A 22063-nucleotide genomic window follows, 5' to 3' on the forward strand; every position below is an offset into this window, starting at 1 on the left:
GACTCAAATCCAGGTCGCACAACCGACCAACTCGGGTTGAATAAAAAAAATGAATATTCACAAATGTGTCATAATACCGTATCAATATGAATGGTACTTAGTAAGACACAACTATTATATATCTACCTATTTTCTTAATATCTTCGGTGCGGTAATTACATATAATAGAAACAAAATTAACCTTCAAAGCAGAACTTATATACTGCCCAAAAATTTACTATCAATTTCAAGTTTAATGGCCCTAAACACAAAAGTATTTTTTTCGTAAAATTAAATGTAAAAACAAAGAATAATTTATTTTTTTCCAGTGATTTTATTTTATATTTTCAGTAAAATGTACAAATTATTAAGATAAATGGATTTATTTTTTTTTAAATTATGTAACAAAAATTTGTAATTTTTATTGATTTATTTTTTATATTTATTCTTTTTATTAATTCTTTACCTAACGAAAACGTGGAAACTTGTATGAAATCGTCCAAAAATACACTGTACAAAATATTATCTATTATTTCTGTTTTAACAATCGTATACTTACACAATTTGATAACATTTTTAATAAAATTTTCCAATCATTAGAAAAATTTAATTGAGTGTGAGAGTAGAAAAAATGTTAGAACTTTTAAAGCTAATTATTTATTATTCAAAAGAACATATTTAGAAATATTTCAGTCTTCCTTTTAATAAAGTTCTGTTAATTAAATAAATTTTATCTAAAAATTAATTGTTAATCGAATAAATTATAACAAAATTAATTGTTAATCAAATAAATTATAAACAGGTAAAGCGCATTTCAATCTCAAAAATTAGCTTTAATTGAATTCTGCATTATAGACACTAAAATTAATTTGATCTAAATATAATAAGATATCGCACACGACACTAATTGAGTAAACGATACTCAATAAATCTACTAACTATCGGAATGTAGCCGAATATCGTATACATAAATTAGCAACGTCTGTGCGCGAAGTGTCTTAGCGAAAATGTAGATGATATTGTAATGAAGAAATAATTTCTTCTTAATTTCAAAACTTGAACTGATTTTAATGGCCTTAATGAGGTTCGAACCACATAATCTTCAGTTTGATCTTTATTTTTTCCGATTATAAATTTATGAAAGCCGTGGTCCAGTATTTTAATGTCTTTCGCCGTCTAAAAAGACAGGCTTTTATTACCATGCTCAATATGTATTTAAAATTTTATTTTGCAATTTAATAATAATCTAGGTTAATAGTTGAAACATTGAGGTATCATTTTTAACCCTTTAGTTAGGTTACAAATAAACTATTAACTGAAATAATGATTTGCTTTGAAATATATCCTTTTTTAGTTTTTCCTGTTTTAATTATTTAAAATGCATTTAGCATTTCAGTAACTTGATCACTGCATTTTTACGCATCAAAAATAATGAGTTTCAGACTTTTATGAGATTATAAAAATTGAAGAGGCAAATTAAATACAACCCTTTGTACAAATATAGAACTCTTTGAACAAATCATGCTAACAGACATTATTAATAATAACATAATTAAGTCATTAAAGGATCATTATCTCCTGCAAGGCAAATCATAAATTTATAAGTGATAATGTATATTTTAAAATATTGCCGGGATAGATTATCCTGAAAGATCCGGACTTTTGGATCTAAACGTTAGTCACTGGTTTAACTATAAATATTGAAATATCTCACATTTGTTTGAAGCCTAACATTTAAATTTTATATTATTACATATAATTATATTTATTACATTACTCAAACAAAAAATAAATTTATTTTCAAAAAATTCATATTTTATTCATTAAATATACGAGTATTAAATAAAATTAATAAAATTGAAAACAATACAACAATGTATTTATTAAAATTTAAATTGTACTTAATGAAATCTTGGATTTAGCGTAGAATGATACCTCTTATAAATTGTTACTAGAATAATTTTAATATCGTATTTATTAAAAACAAATGATTATTTAAATATGTAAGTAGCGAAAAATCGTCGTAAACAATTATGATACGGTTTTTTTTTTCAAGTATAATTTATTATTATTTTTAAAAACAATTTTGATGATAAATAAATATAAAAAAAGACAATTCTGTTTCGCAGAACATATTAGTAAATTGTCTTACTAGCCTTCAACAAAGATGACAACTTTCGACGGATTTTTCGAACCTTTGTATACGTCATAAATTATCCCTATTTCTGTTAAAATAGATGTTTAATTCAACACTGGAGCGATGGGTGGCAAATGAAATGCAGTTATATACAGATTTTTCCCAAGAAAGCTATGAAAATTAAACCATAGATTTTCACCATTAATCACAATTTCTTATAAGTTATTCGGCAGCTCTATCGGGATTAGCGTTTCGCACGACGTCCGTCGCTTTGATGTGATTTGACCATGATTTAAATAAAATTTAATCTATCATCAAAATTGTACTTGTGACTACAGTATGTAAATATCACTTTATATAGATATTATCATGCATATTAACACCAAGAGCTTAGTTCTCACTCAGTTTGTTTCTTTTGTCGTGGTGCAGTACACAGAGTGTAAAATAAATACAATGCAAAGTGTAATTTAATGTACCATAGAAAACGTTCTGATATGCTTAAACGTAGTACATCTTGCAAAAAAACACATGTTTTTTTCACTATACACCTAGGGCAAAAGTTCACATTAGGATGTAAAAAAATATACTCATGAGTGATTTGATAAACCCCTTTAAGTAAGGCTTGCTATCCTATCATTCCATTGGCCAAGCCATTTAGAGCAATAAAGAGAATTTTTGTTCCCGCAGAGCGAAATATGATGATTAGATCAGATTTGGCAAGCGACTCGTTGTGTGAACTACCATTTTCTCTGAACACTTCAAACATTTATCAATGATAATCATTTATATATCAAATGGTGTTATGTATATACAATCTCTAAGAAAAGTCATTATTGTATTCATAACATATTTATCGGCAAATAAAAATTACAAAAAAAAAAAAAAAAATGACTAGTGAAATTTGAAATTTTTCATAAAATAGCTTGTTAATTATTTTATTGTACGGTATGTTGTCTTCCTTTGTTGTATGTGTTTTGAATCTCTAGTTGTGTAAAAATTAAATAACGAGTGTGTTTTTATCACAGAAACAAATTTTTATTCTGTTTTACAATAATTTTTTAACAATTTTTACAATCTCGTATGTCAATAATTATACAAAAAAAAATAACAGTGAACCTTTTACCTGTAACATTAATTATAATGTATGTAATTAAAAATAATATATGTTAATTATAATTAATAAAAAACAAAAAAATAATTATTGAAATGATAAAAAAATCTAGTGTAACATAAATTATAAAAATAAATATTTCGTGCAATTCTATTACATATTCCGTTCGAATTTATTTTCCAGTTTGCGCCAATACCAAAATATTATTGGAGTATACTCTGGTAATTTAAACCTTGTAAAGTTAGAAGTTTTATTTGTTTTTATATGATCATATTTGGGTAAAACAATTATTAAAAAAAACGTACGCCGGTTAGTACCCGGATGGAAACACAAGAGTTAAGGGAATCTCAAACATGAAAATTTGGTGAATTGAATATGTAAAATTGAGGCCCATTTATTTAAAATGAAAATAATTCCGATACCGGGAATCGAACCCGAGCCTCCTGGGTGAAAGCCAGGTATCCTAGCCACTAGACCATATCGGATATGTATTTAACCAAGGTAAAAATAGATAAAAAATATTACCTGATTCACGTTCTTTTCTTTAAAATAGCACATTGATTGACCTACTGTGTGTGTCAGCCATAAGTATCTGATCTGATTTATAATTTTTACCAAATTGACCTCCGCACTTCAATAATATAATACTCATTATACAATACGAAAGTTATTAAATCTTTCTTCAGCTAGTGGGTTTGTGATAAATGCTTATAGTATAAATATACGCAAGAGGGGTAGATAACACTACACCACTCTACCTAGAGGAGTTATGGTCTAATCGGATTCGCCATGTAAACGTCTCATTATTATTCATTGTATTTTATATGTTTATTGTTTGCTCATAACCTTCAAACATAGACATGTAAAAGATAAAATAGATTTACGATACTCTTGTTAAAAAGAAGGACAGTCTTTAGTTGCCATACTATCGTGAAGCTACATCCTACTGCATTAGTGGTAATTGTATATAATATCTGAGCCGTCCGCCGTCAAAACAACCAATCAAAGCATATAATCGGCCCACGAGAGTATGTGTAGTGTGTACCTACATATAAACAATCAGCCAAAATGATTTAACTATACAGGATACAGCAGACCCACGGTAATCCGGCCCCTGTCTAATCCGGCACACTTTGTAATCCGACAGAACTATAACGGTAATTACAATGCAGATTTATTATAAATACATGAATTTTCCGTGGCAGAAATTAGATAATGATTGAAATCTCATCACTTTGATTTGTAATTTATCGGATTACAAGGTATTCTTTTTCAAAAAGTTCCGGAATACAGGAGGTTTGTGGCAGTACTTTATAGTCCGACAAATTCGATAATGATCGACACCACCTTGCAAAACGTTTGTCGGATTACCGAGGGTCTACTGTACAAACAAACGTTACACAATATTCTTGAAACACTCTGTATTTAGCTTGTTGCGTTTATGTTTCATATAAGTTGGCAATCATGTTATTAACCAACAACCCATGAAGTTTCGTAGAAAAATATTTGTTTATCTAACCCATCCCATAGAAGATTCTGAGAATATCTAATTTTCGTACAATAACCAGTCCATTATTAACATTATTAACTTTCTACAACAACTTCGGTACCGAAACTTCAAAACTTGTAAAAAGTTTTGTTGAAATTACTTAACAAAGGTGAATTTTCTGATCACTTTCTTTTGCAAAAATATAACTTGAAATGTTTATCTTATTAATTTTTAGATGGAAAGTGTTGAAGATATGGATTCAATAGAAACACAGGAACCTATTTACCCGGAAATTATTTTTTTAAAACAAGAAACCGAGATAAATTTTGAAAATGAGACAGAAACAATAGTGCCTGAAGTAATATCAGTTCCTAAAGCAAATACTCAAGAAAAGTTATCCATATCGAAAAATTCAACAAAAGAACGAATTTTCCATTGTGAAACATGTAGTCAATCATTCATAAGTAATTCACATTTAATAATTCATCAACGTATTCATACTGGAGAAAAACCGTACAAGTGTAATGTTTGTGATCGGGCATTTTCACGTAGTTCTGACTTAAAAATACATAACCGTACACATACAGGAGAAAAACCATACGTTTGTAGCACATGCAAAAATGCTTTTACTACTAACTCCGATTTAAAAGTACATGAACGAATTCATACGGGCGAACGTCCCTATGAGTGTCCAACGTGCTATAAAGCGTTTAAAAGTAATTCGGAATTAAAAAGACATGATCGTAAACATACTGGTGAGAGGACATACAAGTGTTCAATGTGTGAACAAATATTAATAAGTATGTCACATTTGAGAATACATGAACGGACACATACTGGTGAAAAGCCATATCCATGTAACGTATGTGGAAAATCATTTACACGCAAAGAACACTTAAAACGACACCAAAGAATCCACCTTGCTAAAATGGCATCTGTTAAAATTGAAAATGATTTTGGATGATTCTAGTGCAATCGTCATCATGTACACTCAGTTTCATAAAAATTAACCAAAGTGGAAATAAATAAAAACAATGAAAAATTGTTGTTTATGTCACACACAGCCTGAATGGAATTTATTTCAATTACAAAAAGTGGGAATTTTTTTTATCATTTTAAATGTACTTGTTCTTCGTCTAATCGTAATAGTTACAATTGACTTTAATTCAAATTTTTATCGAATCCGAAAAAACAAGATTTATTAAAATCAACCAAGAATTGCGGCTTTACAATGTAAGGAACGGTGAAGTATTTGAACAAAAACAAAAATTTGTGTTAAACTGCGTTGATTGACATAATAAATGTTATTTATTATTCTTAAACATGTCTGATTGATGGCTTTGAGTTATTTAAATAAATTTTTTTTTAAATTTGCTTTTTTTTTTCCTCAAAATCCCACCTATATTTCTTACTTTATAATTTGTTTACCTTATAATGTATTTATTTTGGAAGACGAGAGTGGAAAATTAACGACTTTATCTCTTAATAGAATCTTTGCAAATCATTTTAAAGAAAATATTGATCCAAGCTTGGATTAATTAAGAAAATTCGTTCATAAAAAATTTCAAAACGACGAATTATAATAAAAACGAAGTTGCCACTTTCAAAAAACTAGTATATACACATAGAGAGCAAAGGAATGTCTCAAATTTCATTTTCATTGTCGTCCGAGACGAAGCCGATCTGAAACATTCTTTACTTTTGCTCCCTAGGTGTGTAATATACTATTTCCATTATCAAAGAGGTATTCTTTTCCAATATGAATATGGGAAAAAAGAAATAAAGTTTTAAGAACTCTATAAAAAATATAAATAATCGAATGTTTACCACTGAAAAATAAATGTTACAAATACAGTAATTTATGCTCATTTAATACTTAAAATTTTAAAAATTGTTTTATGATGCCACCGCCAATTTATAACAATTTATCAGCAGATCTCTATACAACTTGAATGTAAGTATTACTTAAGGCTGATAACAGATGGCACATAAAATACTGAATACACGATTACAACACGTTATGTAAGTGTAATAACAGAATATAGAGGGTAGTTTGGACTCTAGCCCGAGTGTTACAAAAGAGCTTTAGAAATAAACACTATGTTTCCATATACCTATTGGCTTTATAAGATGTCATCAATTTACGTTTTATAAATGTAGTTTGCTGACATCATATATCGTGACAATTTGTACATAGAAACAGATGGAAGATTGTAATGCCAGTTTTCCACTAAAAGAACAAACAAAAACATATCTGAAACTCGACTCGAAAAAAACAAAACTGCAACTTTGCAAACTTTTTGAGACTGTCAATGTATTAGCCAATGGCTATTACAGTTTCAGTTTTGTCTTTGTTTGCAGTTTGAGTTTTATTTTTGTTTGTCCGTTTAGTGGAAAACCGCCATAATGCATAGCTTTGTTCAATGTATTTCGTCGAGTAGTCATAATGTCGAATTGTTTAACTTAACGCAATATTTGAAAAATGCTCATTGCACGTCCTTGACACTTAGGTAAGTTGGCGCAAATTGAAACCCAAAATAAAAATCTCTGGATATTTATAAATCAAAAGACAATACAATTTTTTAACGATTTTTCGGCGATTCGATTAAAAAAATTAAAAAACCCTATGGCGAAATCTTAGAACATTGATATATTTTATTGTTTAGCAAAGGTACATTCAATTTTCCACAAAGTCAATTTACAAAATTTTCAATAATTTTTTTTGCCTAAGTAGGCAAATCAAATTAAAATTTTTCGAAGAATTAATTTCCAGCATGTCGACAATCGTTTTAATTCCTTCATTTGGTCCTAAATGCGTGTAATCCAAAATTGCGCAATTCCAGGAGACGTGCATAACTTTTAGGAGCCAAATTACTGCGAAATTTTTTCACAATTTTCAGTTTTTTGCTTGTACCTAGAAAACGGTCAGACCAACGGAAAATGCCATTCCATTTAATATTAAAGAGAGTTAAATTCTACTTCGAATGAGATTCTAAAAATTCAGTTCAGTGGTACAGCCGAAATCAAAAGTTATATCCGGGAAAATTTCTCATTTTATTTGTAAGAGATTACTCCTGTTGAAAAACCCATGAAATAAAAGTTGTGGATGATAAAATTTAACGTTATATGTACACCTCAATTTTCAAATTCAGTCATTTTTTCCTTCCTTCAAAGTCCTTTTCAGTTGGAAATTTTTCATAAATATAAGGTGCGCGGCTCACAATTAGCGTTACGGCTAAGAACATTTCAATGTCCAATTAGAAAAGTAGTTATATAAATATTCACATCCTGAATAGAGATTCGAAGTAGCATTAATAAAAACATTTTATAACGTCATGATAATCAGCCACTTACAATTACTTGATTTTTGGGTACAATCGTCAATAGCTTTTGTTTCAAATATGGGACATTCACTTTTCATTTTAGATTACGAAAAATCACAAACTATGATATTTTATGTCCTATATACGGGAAATTTTGAAAAACTATTTACCTTTGTTCACCACACTGGGTCTAGAGGACCTATATATTTTTGTATCTCAATTTTAAGTACATAAAGCAAATAATAACCGGCCTACTACACCATTTTCCAATAGTTGATGCGTTTAACCATTCTTCAGACCGGTTTGTTACAGGTTTTTCTAAATTCTAATTATTTATTCTGTTTTAGGTATACCGAGGATAAAAATTTTTAATTTGTTGGTAATCTAATTTTCTCTTTATTTTTATTTTTATTTCTGTGTTTTTATTTTATATTTACAACTTTTCTTATCTTATAATTTATTTTCAGGCTTAATCCCTTGGTTTTCTGATATTTTCATAACGATAATCCTATCTTAGGATTAAAACTTAATATTTTATTGTGTTTTAGGTGAAAGCAGGCAGTTACATTATTTTAGAGGGTGTAACATAAAGATTTATTATTATTATAATCGGGTAAATAATTTTATTTTAATTTTAAGGGTAATATTTTATTATTATTTGTTTCAGATTGATGCGGTTCTTTTTTCGGATTTGTAAATATTTTTTAATTTTAAGACTTTTTAATTTTAAGACTTTTTAATTTTAAGAGGTTTAATGCTACTGAAGAGGATTGCCAAAGCAATCGAAACCGGTCTAGCTAATTAATAATTTTATAATCTAGCTAAATATTTTTATTGTGGGTCCTTAAGGGGATATATTTTAACAAAATGCATAATACAGCCCACAGAAATGCTCATCTTAATTTGAATAATTTTAGCAGATGTTGAAAGAATGATCTAGATCCAAAGGACCTGAGTGTGGTAAGATTTCTTGGTAGATTTTACCCGGTGATATCTGTTTTCTAAGTTCAAATTGTCTGGAACGACATCTGTGCGTTGATTCGCCTCAGAATTTAATTTTTTTTTTTTTTTTTTTTTTTTTTTTTTTTTTTATATAGAATTTGTAGTATTTATTATACAACGTGAGAAAAAATTTAACATCGAACGTTTAATATATCAATTACTTAACATCAATTTTTAAAATTTATTACTTCCTACAACAATAATTGATTTAAAAAAAATTACCTAAATGCCGAATCATAATAATTTTTTGATGATAGCGAAAAAAAATGATTAAATGTTATTTTCGTAAAAGAGAAGTTGGCTGACAGGTTTACATACAATCTGAAAAGACCATAAAATTTTTTGATTGTTAGACTCTTTGTGTAAAATTTACAAAATATTATGGCAATTATATCTTGCTTCTTTATGACCTAAAGCATTTTTAACTTCCGGCCGATTACAAAACAAGATACATATTTTTTTTTTGGGTAACAATGGAATATGTTGTGTATAACATCAAAATAGATGATTGTTTGTGTACAAACAACAATAATGTTCCGCTTTGGTCTGTTACTATTGTAAAATGATTAGTTTTAGTGTTACAGGTTGGTTGTATGACACAGCCCCCTTCATTATCGTTATGAATGAAAAAGTTAAAAATGTATTTTGGAATTGTTGAATTATTTATAAACATGACAAAAATCAATTGTCTATTCTTTATTTTACAGGGTGTTTAGGTTATTCTTGTCTTGGTTACACAGAATGTTCTAAAATAATTACCCTAAACGACAGGAATTTTGACTCAAGAAAACAGGCGGCCTTAAGGTATATTGTGAACTATATTCTCGCCATCTGTGAGCGTATTATACGAAGTTTATATATGCTACAATCAAAATTCTTAGCTGACCAACTTTTAACTGAAAAAAACAGGCAAAAGTACTCTAGACTGCACAAGTTCGTCTATAGTAGTTTTGCCTAAATATCATTGGTTAATAGTGCATTTGAATGTAAATTTACGGTCAAAGGTGATTTTGACTGACGCTTCTGGTCAGAACTAGTTTTTATCGCTAAAGGGAAACCGTCATAAATAACTCGGTATTTAATAACTCTGGCCAAAACAGCTCGATCATTAAAGTTCTGTTAAAAACAACTCGGTACAATATACAACTCCGCCCAAAACTATTTGTTACAAAATAAATCGCGTTAATCTTGCGACTGCGTTCACTCACTAGTCGGTGGGGTACTGAAGTCGTGTGAGTGCGACCCCTGTAGTCCACATGACTAACTTCCCAGAAGGGGAAAAAAACATTTAAAAAAAAGGGTCTTAAGCCTTCATATATTATTCTTCGAACATGTATTGCAGCTTATGCTGGAACGATCATTATCTCCATAGATAAATGATGTGTTTTATCCACTTTTCAGATTCTGTTTATTCAGTTTTTTTATTACCATTAAAAAACTGGTCAACTTATTCTGCTGAAGACAGTTCTTAAATACGAGATTACGCGTCGAATAAGCCCAGTCAAGTGTTAATGTCATAACTGGTTCGCGAGATAATCGGGACGAAATAATCCGAACGAACTTACGCGCATACGTACACACACACACACACACACACACACACACATACTCACAGACATCACATTTAAAACGTTTGAGTCGGATATTGCGGCTTTGAAACCGAGGAAATAGGTAAAACAGTAGATTTTCAAAATCGGCCCCATTACATGAACTTCCTCTAGTTAGGGTAGGTTAGGTTATATTGGCCGTCTACGAAGGACACACTTCGGCTATTGAGCCCATTGTGATATCATATATATTTTTTTTACCACCTTTCCGCTGATAATTTCATTTATCAGCTCGTCAATTTCAGGGGCTGAGTGCACCTCCTTCATGCATATACCATGCACTACATCAGCCCATCGCAACTTTTAATTAAATTAAGTTTGCCTACCGCGGATTAAGCATACCGCGGACGGAATTGGTTACGCCTTAACCAACTGAGCTTATAGGGCGACTTAACTTCCTCTGGGAAGTTAATAATTATTATTGAATTTTTTTTCGGTTAATTTTTTCGTTAAGAATATTTTTGATTTTTTCTATTTCTCTTTCTTTAATGTTGTTTAGCTGTCATATATCGAGGAAGTAAATAAATAAATAAAAGAATATATAGGTAAGTTTTATATGTCTTATTTGTTTACTAAAAACATGTATCTACCTAAAACCATATATGTATTATTTTTTCGTTAACAATATCATTTTGTATATACAATTATTGTTGTTGTATAATGAGTAAATATTTGGATAACTACATAGCAAAAATCATTATATTTTTATGAATGAATTTCTAATATTTGCACACACGTTTAATGTTCTTCGATAATTTATTAATTATTGGATTGCAGATGGATGTTTTTCTATTGAAATTTATATTTACTTTTTAGCTTTAAAATTCATCAAAATTTATCTAAAGATCTATCAGGTCCAAGTATCTTTGTCTGGATATTGGACATTTGAAACATCATTCATACAGATACGCAAGATGCTGAATTTTTTCTGCTTATACTGTTACAGTTTCATTTTGACCGTTAAAGGTATCAATTGATTACAATTCACAACTTTTATAATTGATTTTTTGTATTTTTGACTTTTGATATTTTTTTATGGTCGCTTTTTAAAAACTAAGTTATTAGCGAACGCAGAGAATTATATATACACTAGCTTGATACCCGTCTGCTTCACTAGGCTTAAAAGTAAAAATCACCGCTTTATAGCCTCCACCTCTCTTGATTTCACTTACCCCCCCCCCTCCATAACACTTGAAGGGATTGTTTTACGCAGCTAAATGGTATACACAGTTTTCAATTTTTTAAATTGTAAAATAGTCATAATTGATTGAGTATATCAGAAATAAATATCTATATCTTTATAATTAATAGCTCATGTGTTATTCTGATGTATGAGCTATATTGCTGTACAGTTTTATTAAAAACCTTTCGTTAGTTTTGGCATGAAAGCGTAACAAACAAACAAACAAACTAACTAACATCCTTACTTTCACATTTATAATATATAGGGATTTTATTTATTTTTTCAAAAGATTTTCCGGTTAGTTTGCAGATTGTAAACGCTGTCGTTACAGAAACCGTCATCGAATCAATAAATGAATTTATCTTGTATACAAAATAATTAATTATTAACATATGAAATTTTTGATGAAAAAAATTATGAGTGATTTCCAATCTTCGAAATTTTGTTATTTAAATTTTTCGTGTGTAAATAATGTGTAGGGATTGTCTGACAACTTGAAAATTGCAACAACTTCTGACAACTTTCAATTTTAAGTTGTCAGATAACCAACATTCTCTATTATTTAGCGTCGGGCAAAATCATTTTAGAGAAGTTTTGAAGTTAATAAAATTTGCATTAGTTTTAATGGGAACAAACTTTGGTACATTAACCTCTATAAGTCTATACTAATTATTTAATTATGTACTTATTTAGAAAAAAAATGACCCTATTGCTAAGAAAAATAAATTTTTTATTACAAATAACCACATAAGGTAAAAAACTAGCAGTACTAAAAAATAATAAATGTCTATAATGCATAAAATATTATTTTTATTTCTACATAATATGTAACTGTAACATGTATTACAATGACCCCGACCGATAAGAAGGGTGTGTTTGTGTGTATGTGTGTATGCTGTGCACGCTATAGGGGTTGTTAAATGTTGTACAGTGTTTATCAGTATAATATGTTGAATTTAATTGATTATAATTGGATAATGGTTGAGAAAAGAAGGGATGTACATCATGTTGAGACTTATCACTTCTTATTGGATTACAATTTTAAATAGATTTAATTTGAACACATTTAAATAATTATTTGTGACAAAAGATTTTTTATGGTATTCCTTTTGAATGAGTTGATAAAATTGTTTTTTTTAAGCATTAGGTTTGATTGGAAATTTTAATACATTTAATTTGAGTGATTTGTTCGAACACAAAAGCTTTTTCAACTAGAATGATGCAATTTTTTCTATCCTTCATATAACAGCATCTTTAAATTTGTTTTAGTTTAGGAGGCGCTTTTTAATAATAAAGCTCTACTCGCCACTATAAGGAGAGCAAAAGTATGAAATTGTCGACGTCTTCGAACGTTTTGAACTTCAAATACCTCCACACTTATCAAGTACCGATGACAAGACAATAATTTAATAAGTTTGTCTAATTATTCTGATTAGGATTTTCATTAACACGCTTGTATGAACTTTTTATGTATCGATGTAAGTTACAATGTAACGGAATTTTTGAAGATGATTTTCACCCCTTCAAAACGTCGAATTGAATTGATATTTCGCGAAATTTATCAAGAACCGATGACAAAACAATCATTTATTAAGTTTGTACGATTATCCTGATCAAGATATTTCAAATAATTCTTATAATTCTGGTGGAAGCGCAGATAACACACGTTTCATAATATTAATAGTTTAAAAAGCTAAAAAACACGCTTTTGTAGGTAACTAACTCCTGTTCAGCTACCTACTGTGAATTCGCTCTCCTGTGAATTTGCTAACACCTAAATTCTTTAAAATTTTTATTTAATTTTTATCTCGTAACTCAACTGTTAAGATATTGTTTGCTATAAACTCAGCGATGCCGTAAGAACAGTAGTATGTTCCGAGGTATCGTGACCAAGAAAGAGATAGTTTATTGTATTCTTGTGATAATTCTTTTTTACCGCCTGGTTCGATAAAAGCATTCTCGTAAAGAGTCATTTGTTCAAATTTCCTATTGTCGCTTTGAAAGCAAAACAAGGAACATAATTTTCGAGCATAGCCAGTCAATTTTCTTAATGAACAGAGGAGTAATGTTTCTAATAATTCAGATTGTAAATCATTTATTTTATAAACATTTTAGATGAAATAATTGTGCAATGTCGAAGAAATTAAACATACATCTACTATTATGCTTGTAGACAGACCAGACCACTAACAATTAGGCTTCAAATAGTGTATATACATAATATAAGCATATGTAAATATTGAATGTATTTCTATTTATGTTACATAACAGGACTCATTCATTTCATTCAAAATTGAAGCGTATTAATTAATCGCTCACAATGAGTTTTTTTATGAATGGATCGAACCAGTTCTTCTAATAGGCACAAATTTTTCTCACATTTGGGTTTAATTTTTAATCCCTTTGTTTTTATAATCCCGTTGTTTTTGTACTTTTTGGGTCAATTTTCTCATATTTGGGCAATTTCTTTAAGAGGTACCCCTTTGAAAAAATTGAGAAAATCGAAAAAAAATATTTGTTTTGGAATTTGATGAAACTCGGTGGATGGGGTAATTTTGATCCAAAAAGTATAAAAATCGAGTAAATTTAATGATTGGATGCAGAGTTTCTGAGATATCGCAATATTTGGATTGATTTTAGTCCGTATCTCAAAAAATATTCGGCCAGTCATCAAATGAACCCGATTTTTGTACTTTTTAGGTCAAAATTACCTTATATAATGAGTTTTATCGAAATTGGAGATAAAAAAAATTTCTCGATTTTTTGCAATTTTTTTTAGGGGTACCCCTTTGATAAAATCGAGAAAATCGCAAAAAAAAAGTTTTTTTTTATAATTTGATGAATCCCAGTGGATGAGGTAGTTTTGATCCAAAAAGTATAACAATCAGGTTAATTTAATGATTGAACCTATAGAAAGTTTTGACAGATTTATACTTTAAATTTTATATTTTTCAATTTTGTCAGAGTTATGCAATGCAGAAAATTTGCTACATCCGTCGGTGTTCTACACATCTATTAACCATTAATATTTTTTTTAAATTTTTATTAATCTATCCTTTCAAATATCCCAATTACAAATTGTTATATAGAAAATAAATTGGATGTTAAACCATTAAATTTATTTAAACGTTTTTGTAAAATAATTTAACAAAAAAACTTTTTTTTAATTTTAAATAGGTATTATTGGTTAAATTCACAAATAACCCTTGACGAATTGACTTAAATAAATCTTTGAAGTGCATCAAATCTTACTAAATATGGGTAAATCGTTTATATCCGGTATTGATCAAATATTCTTTAAGATTTATAAAAATATTTTGAAATTGGATTAGTTTAAAAAAAATTTAATAGCCCACAGCTATTTTTATACTATGAATGTAAAATTTTAGTTGTAATGAATAGTAACTAAATTCGATACTCGACGATCCAGTAAATAATCTCTTAATAATGTAATGAAATGTCGTTCGAGAAATCCAAGAAAATACATGTCGTATTTTTGCTATTAAGACAGCCATTGTCTTCTAGACTGTTCGATCAGGATAAGCTGATTTTTTATCATAACATAATTTGTAAAATGTTGAGTTTAAAGGTGCATATTTTAGGTAGGCATTAAAATCATCCTGGGCCATTAGATTCAATGAAAATATTACTTTGTGTTATTATTGTTAAGCGATGTAGAACACTTAAAATTGGAAAGTTGTTCCTTATTTTTTGTCCGAATTTTTTTTTTTTTAATTTAATAGTTTACACAGAAATTGAAATGCAAATATCTCTCTTTTTGTATATTTTTTTATTCAATTTTTGAAAAAGTAATAGACAGACAATAAAAAAAACTTTTATCTGGAATATTTTATCCAAAAGCCCTGCAGTTTCCGCAAGACCCATACGAAAAAACTGTTGTAGGTAAAACTTTGCGCTTAGTTTCAGTCTAAATCATAAAAAAAAGCCTAATTTTTGAATGCCTAAGGAACAACTACTTTTAATTAAAAAATTTCTTCCATCTTTTACCGGTTATGAAATAATAAGCCTTTCATCGAACTCCTAGGTTGAATATAATACTTGTGGAAGATGTGTGGCTATTTGAAGATGACTTAACATTTTTTGTTTTGTTTTTTGTCCATAAAATTTATTTTTCGAGTTTCGAGCATTTTTTCAAGTTAGAAAAACATCCTGTAAATGAAAATTGATAGACCGTAAGTTTAGAATAGATAAATGTGCCACAATTTCTCATTTCTCTCTCGAATAGGATGTGAAAGTATACATTTTTTATTAGAATGTGACAAAAATTTAGAAGGTTTTCGTTTGGCCAACAAATTTGTTTTTCATTTTTCGAAACAACTACGGTTTTTTCGTCTCTGCCTTCTATTATCGAATGAATTATTAAAAAAAATTTTCAATTTTAGTTGTAAAGTTTTAGTAAAATCAAGTAAGTTTAGTCCCAAGTTTGTAACGCTTAAAAATATTGATGCTTTGAACAAAATTTTGGTATTGGTCACCTAATTAGTCCATTTTCGGTTGCCTGTCCGTCTATCTGCCAACACGATACCTCAAAAACGAAAAAAGATATCAAGCTTTATCGAATGAATTATTTCAACATTTTTTCAATTTTAGTTTAAAAGTTTGAAATGAATATTTTAGTAAAATCAAGTTCTAAATCTAAACGATCAAAATAATAATCTTATCTTAATATATATATTTCTTGTGAGCGTGTGTATGTAATTGAACTCCTCCTAGACGGCTGGACCGATTTTGATGAAATTTTTTGTGTGTGTTCGTGGAGATTCGAGAATGGTTTAGATTTACAATTTGGTCCAGTACAACTGTTTTTGAGGGCTCCGTACCAAAAAAATGAAATTTCATTAAATGGTGGGAGCGCATATAAATCATATCACATTATGTATACTATGTGTGCTATGTATTTTTAATAGTATTCAGGTATTGTCAATAGGCATTTATTAGAGCCATATGCGAGCGCAGCGAGCTCTACTATCAAAGGTCAGGCCAAAGGTCGAAGGTCAGGCCACTCCAATAAATAGGAGTTAAATTGGGGTTTAGCGGGATGGGTTTAGCGGACAGGCTAAACGTAGTATAGGTATTCATGAATTGGAGTTACGTTTTTACGGGACAACGTCCGTCGGGGCCGCTAGTTTATTTATATAAATAACTAGGTACCTATGTTAAATAAAATACATACAAATAAATGATTAAATAACAGGAATTATACTTTGAATAAGTAAAATAGTATTATTAGAATCATTCATTGATCTTGTTTACAAACACAAAGATTACTAACTTAAAGGGCAGTAATTAACAACACAACTGCAGTAGCGTTTCTTGCATAGTTGCTTGCTTATCTTATCTATACCCAGAGTTACAAATTTATACTAACAGCAGTTTCTATGCAATTAAATTATTGTGCAAAATCTTATATATAATGAGAGTTTGTAAAAGATAAGTAGAAGTTCGTGGAAGATTCTTTTAAGGTTAGTTTTAACCGAAATTTCTACATGGAAGGTAACATTTTTATATAATTGAATGAGATTTTGTTTTGGATTCCAGAAATTTTAAAGGTTTGATAATCATATATCTTTTTGCGATACTTCATTGACGATGAGGATATTTCTTGGAGATACTTCATTGCTGGTTGGAGGATCTGTGAAAGAGGCTGTCTCCCCTTCATGATTTTTGTAGATATCGTTTCCTGTTACATTGATTTCATGTATAATTGTTTATTGAGTTTGCAGTAACCAGTAAGTAGACCCAGTCACTACCCTCTATAGGTTTGTTACTAGTTGTAATCGCTTGATAGGCCTTTTGGAAGATTGTTTTCCTTATACAACAAAACAAAACAACTACAACAGACACCAAAAACCGAAATCTAGGTCATTTAGGAAGCTAAAACTTTTTCAATCGATTCAGATTGCCATGACTTTTGAGGAAATGCAAAAATTTTTTGAATACTGTCAATTTTTCTTTTTTTTGTCAACATTTTATGTTTCATATGTATCATTTAAATAAAATTGAGTTGTGAAAGTTATCAGAAGTTAAAGAAAACAGAGATAATTTAAAGTAAGAACACAATGCAATTTTTATGTTATATCTTAATAAATATCCTAATCAAATCAAACGTAATGTACTCACATATTGGGTTGACTACTAAATCAGATTTTTTTTTTTTTTTAATTAATAGATACTACAATTATTCCATACAGTAAAAACTAAAAGTAGGTATAAAATTAAATTTTCTTTTGAATCAAAAAAGTATTTAACTTCTAAAATTAATACCTTTTTTCAGAAAAATATCTTGTAAATAAAAAAGTAAGCGCTACATTTATAATGTGCCAAGGTACGAGGGAATACAGTTCCTACTGGGTGTCCCACGAAACCTCTCGATCCTGTTTTATATAAAAGTTTGCCTCATCTTTGTTATAAGGATTTATCTAAGAACGGTTAGATTCGGTTTTCGATTCATTATTTCTATGTTTTATTGTACTTTTTGGTACCTGAAGATACGGAACCGTTTAATGAAGTACATTCGTCTATTATTTCCATCGATTCCTAATTACCCAAGCACTCATTCAATAGTGGCCATGCTATGTTTACCTAGTTTTTCAGTGATTCTGATTGTACTTTTCGGATAAGTTAGGTTAGGTTAGGTTAAGTATAAATATATATACATATATTTTTAACCCTTCCAAATAGAAAGCCTTTATAGTTAAAATATATTAATTGGCTGTCCACGAAGGAAACACTTAGGCTATAGAGCCCATTGTGATACCATATATTTGTTTTACCACCTTTCCGCTGATAATTTCATTTATCAGCTTCTCAATTTCAGAGGCTGAGTACACCTCCTTCATGCTTATACCATGCACTACATTAATTTTGTTGCGACGGCGGAAATCGAACCCGCTACCCAAAGCATACCGCGGACGGAATTGGTTACGCCTTAATCAACTGATCTAATAGGGAATAGACTACTTTTCGGATAAACAGATATACATTTTTGTAGTTTAGTTGAAGGTTTTTATATACACATTTTTTTATGGCTTTCGTCTGAAATATAGATTTGTATATACCGAAATTGACATAGATCATGTGTGGTAGAGGTAATTAAACCTTCAATATATTTAAAATCCTCTGTATTTTATGTATTTGAACATTATTTACATTTAGTTATATACGATTAAGAATTGTGGCGAACTATAAGAAGAAGAGTAGATATCTAAAGTGTATGCTGCAGCAATCCTAAATAGAACAGACAAATGTTGTATATTATACATATTATAACTTAAAGATAGTTAGGTTATATTTTACTTTAAACTTATATACCGTTTGTTCTTCCCACACAATGAATAAATATATCGTTCTTTTATTCTATATAATTATTTTATGTACTCGCATCCTCTCCGATTTCACCTGAACAAATTTTAACAATCCAATTGAACATAGGTTTAAAATGTTGAAGCCTAGTCGTTTATAAGTTATGTCCTTTGGCATTTCTCCGACCAAATATTTCAAAATTATTGAAATCATACAGTCAGCCAATAGAGATGTTAGAATGGCTATATCTAGTAGAGTTTTTAATTACAATTCGTGAGGTTACAAATAACTAGAAAATTACAGATTACAAACCAGTTTAGACTATAATAAGGAAAATCATATAGTTATGAGGGTTGCAGTTTTTGCAAGCAGGCATTAAGCAATTACGGACACAGCTGAAACGGATTCTGGGCATCGGCATATTGTTTTGTTCAGAAAGTTCCATTCAACTACAGAATTTTTTTATTTATTACAGAAATTGCCGTTGAATTATTTTTTTCATTGCTTCAATTTTTCAAAGACCTTAAAATCATTCAGACAAACAAGTTGCACGGGCTATAGATTGAGACAAAAAAGATTATATATCATTAGATCTGGCAACTCTTCCTGAACATTAAGATGCCCAAGTTTCCATGTAATATGTTATACAAAGAAATAGCAGGGTGCAGATGTAAATCAGAGTATCGAGCTTAACATTTATGTTATCGGGCATGCTTATGGTACCTTTTTAAAAAATTGAAATAATTCGAAAACATTATTTTTGATTAGTTTTTCTAGATTAATTTCATTCTTGTAAAAAAAAAATGTTCTTGATCGGCTTAGGAAGGTACTGTTCATAATTACTTATTTTTTCGTACACATCACTGTTTACGCGTGAGGGCGCAAATTAGGACAAAACTTTGGTGACCATTTTCTCCAAAACTGTAAAAAATAGGGAGTTAAAAATTTGCAGGTATCTTCAACTAGTGGTCTTGTAAAACACTCTTGTAAAACGAAAAAGATTTTTAGAAAACACTTTGGAAAAATTTCGAAAAAGCTCGGTCAATTGTTTGTTTTTACTTGTTTGTAACTCATTTTGGACAATAATGTTAAATTTCTCGGTATATATTATGAGAATCTAATACACAAAGACGTAGTAGCTACAAGCATCTGTACTGTTTGTTAAAGAGCTCGAATATAATACTTGGAAGAAGTAAACTATCTCTTTTATGACCAAGTAGAATGTATAGAAGATTTAGAAAGTCTTGCTGTTTCTACTTTCTACTACTTATCAGCTTTACTTATATGTACAGTTTTCATTTATTTTACTGGCCAAGAACGGAGTATGCAAAGAAAATGCACTCGTAAAATAAATAAGAGACCTAGCGAACTATAGTAGAAAGTGTAGTGCCTAGAATCAAAATTTTCATTTATGAGTTTTTAAAACCAATTAGACTGTGGCACAGAAAGAGTAGGTACTTGGTTAAATGATTAATACATCCTTGAAACTTCGCGAGTGGCTTCCTTTTGGCGAGCCACTCTCGAAGGCGATGGCATCCCCAATTCAACACGTCCAGCAACAGCATCAACACGTATTTTAAGTGACTCGGGGTGAATGATAATTCTTTTCCTTCACTTGTACTTTTCTTACCTATATACTTGGTAAAATATAAAAAACGAGAACAAATATAATTTAAAAAATTTTTGCATACGTTGGTAGATTTAAGGTACATTACCTACCTTTTTTAAACTTTACCTCTTCAAAATATAAGTTTTGTCTAAAACTGGAATATGCTATAACGACCTAATCATCAATGACTAATAACAAAAAAAAAAGATAATCAAATGAATACAAATTGTTTAGTTTTTTCTCTAAAGAAGTTATATTTTCAGTTTCTTCGAAAACAAAACCTCGTTGAAATCAGTCTTAGTTTATCTGCAGTCTCAAAAAATGCACGCATTTCACTATAAATGCTGTTCAGTAAATATCAATATCTATATAGAAACCACAGAATAAAGCAAGGTATATTTGACTATTTTAAGGTACTACATCTTACCCTATTATTGAAAGATATAAAACTTACTTATTTGTTTGTTTGCTTTTCATTTTTGTCTGTCTTGATAGTTTAACTATCAAATTTTAAAATAAGATTCATAATTGGTTTCATTAACTTTAAAATTTGTGAGAAAGTTTTTAATTTCGACAATAAATTTTATCTCATACATAGAAACAAGAGAAGAATACAGTCAGACCAACAACTTTTTATTTCTCTATGTTACTTTTCCCGTTAAGAAAATATAGTAAAATGCACTTACTACAAGTTTGTTTATGGTTAATATTTCCATTTTACTTACCTTAACCGAGATATTGTAAACTGTACATTGTAAATATTGAACATACAATGAAGGAATAATATGTCGATTTTTTTTGGAAAATATTCGACTTATAAAAAACGCGATGAGAAGTTAAAGTAGTAAAATTTATTTTCGAAAAGTTGTGATAAATATCAAAATGGAATCATCAAAATGGGTTCACCAAGTCGAAAGTTCTGAGGTAACACACATTAAAAAAAAAAAATACAGTCTAATTGATAACCTTCTCCTTTTTTGTTTGAAGTCGGTTAAAAATAAAGAAAATGTGATTGGGAATTCTAACAATTGTTGTGAGAGTTCTGACCCATTTTTTGGGCTAGGGACTGGTATATAATTGAAAGTGTTACATGACCGTTTAGGCTTAATTTGGTTTTATCTTGATTACGTATAAATGATACATAATACATATATAGAAAACCGCTGTATAATAAATCTACCCAATAACATATCCATTTTCTGTTGAATATTAATTTAAAATTCTATTGAACAGATTCAATTTTTGAGATCTTGTTAAATAATATGGTATATATACGATTTATTTCCATCACATATGAGGT

At 29.2% G+C, this 22063-nt stretch overlaps 1 protein-coding gene and 1 non-coding gene across 2 annotated transcripts; one reads left to right on the forward strand and one right to left on the reverse strand.

Moving 5' to 3' along the window:
* Positions 1 to 3640: 3640 nt before the first annotated feature.
* Positions 3641 to 3712, reverse strand: Trnae-uuc. The gene has a single exon. It is a non-coding gene; the product is annotated as a tRNA-Glu (tRNA).
* A 986-nt stretch (positions 3713 to 4698) lies between these two features.
* On the forward strand, positions 4699 to 5886 carry LOC123293479 (zinc finger protein 2 homolog). Its single transcript, XM_044874325.1, has 2 exons — positions 4699 to 4885; positions 4952 to 5886. Exon 2 carries the CDS (start codon positions 4952 to 4954, stop codon positions 5678 to 5680), a length of 729 nt encoding a protein of 242 aa, XP_044730260.1. The 5' UTR covers positions 4699 to 4885; the 3' UTR covers positions 5681 to 5886.
* The last annotated feature ends 16177 nt before the right edge of the window (positions 5887 to 22063 follow it).

This window comes from Chrysoperla carnea, chromosome 2 (genome assembly GCF_905475395.1).
Source record: "Chrysoperla carnea chromosome 2, inChrCarn1.1, whole genome shotgun sequence".
Classification (NCBI taxonomy): domain Eukaryota; kingdom Metazoa; phylum Arthropoda; class Insecta; order Neuroptera; family Chrysopidae; genus Chrysoperla; species Chrysoperla carnea.

Excerpts from the sequence above, each read along its gene's own strand:
- LOC123293479 (XM_044874325.1), top strand. The coding sequence starts at position 4,952 with ATGGAAAGTGTTGAAGATATGGATTCAATAGAAACACAGGAACCTATT.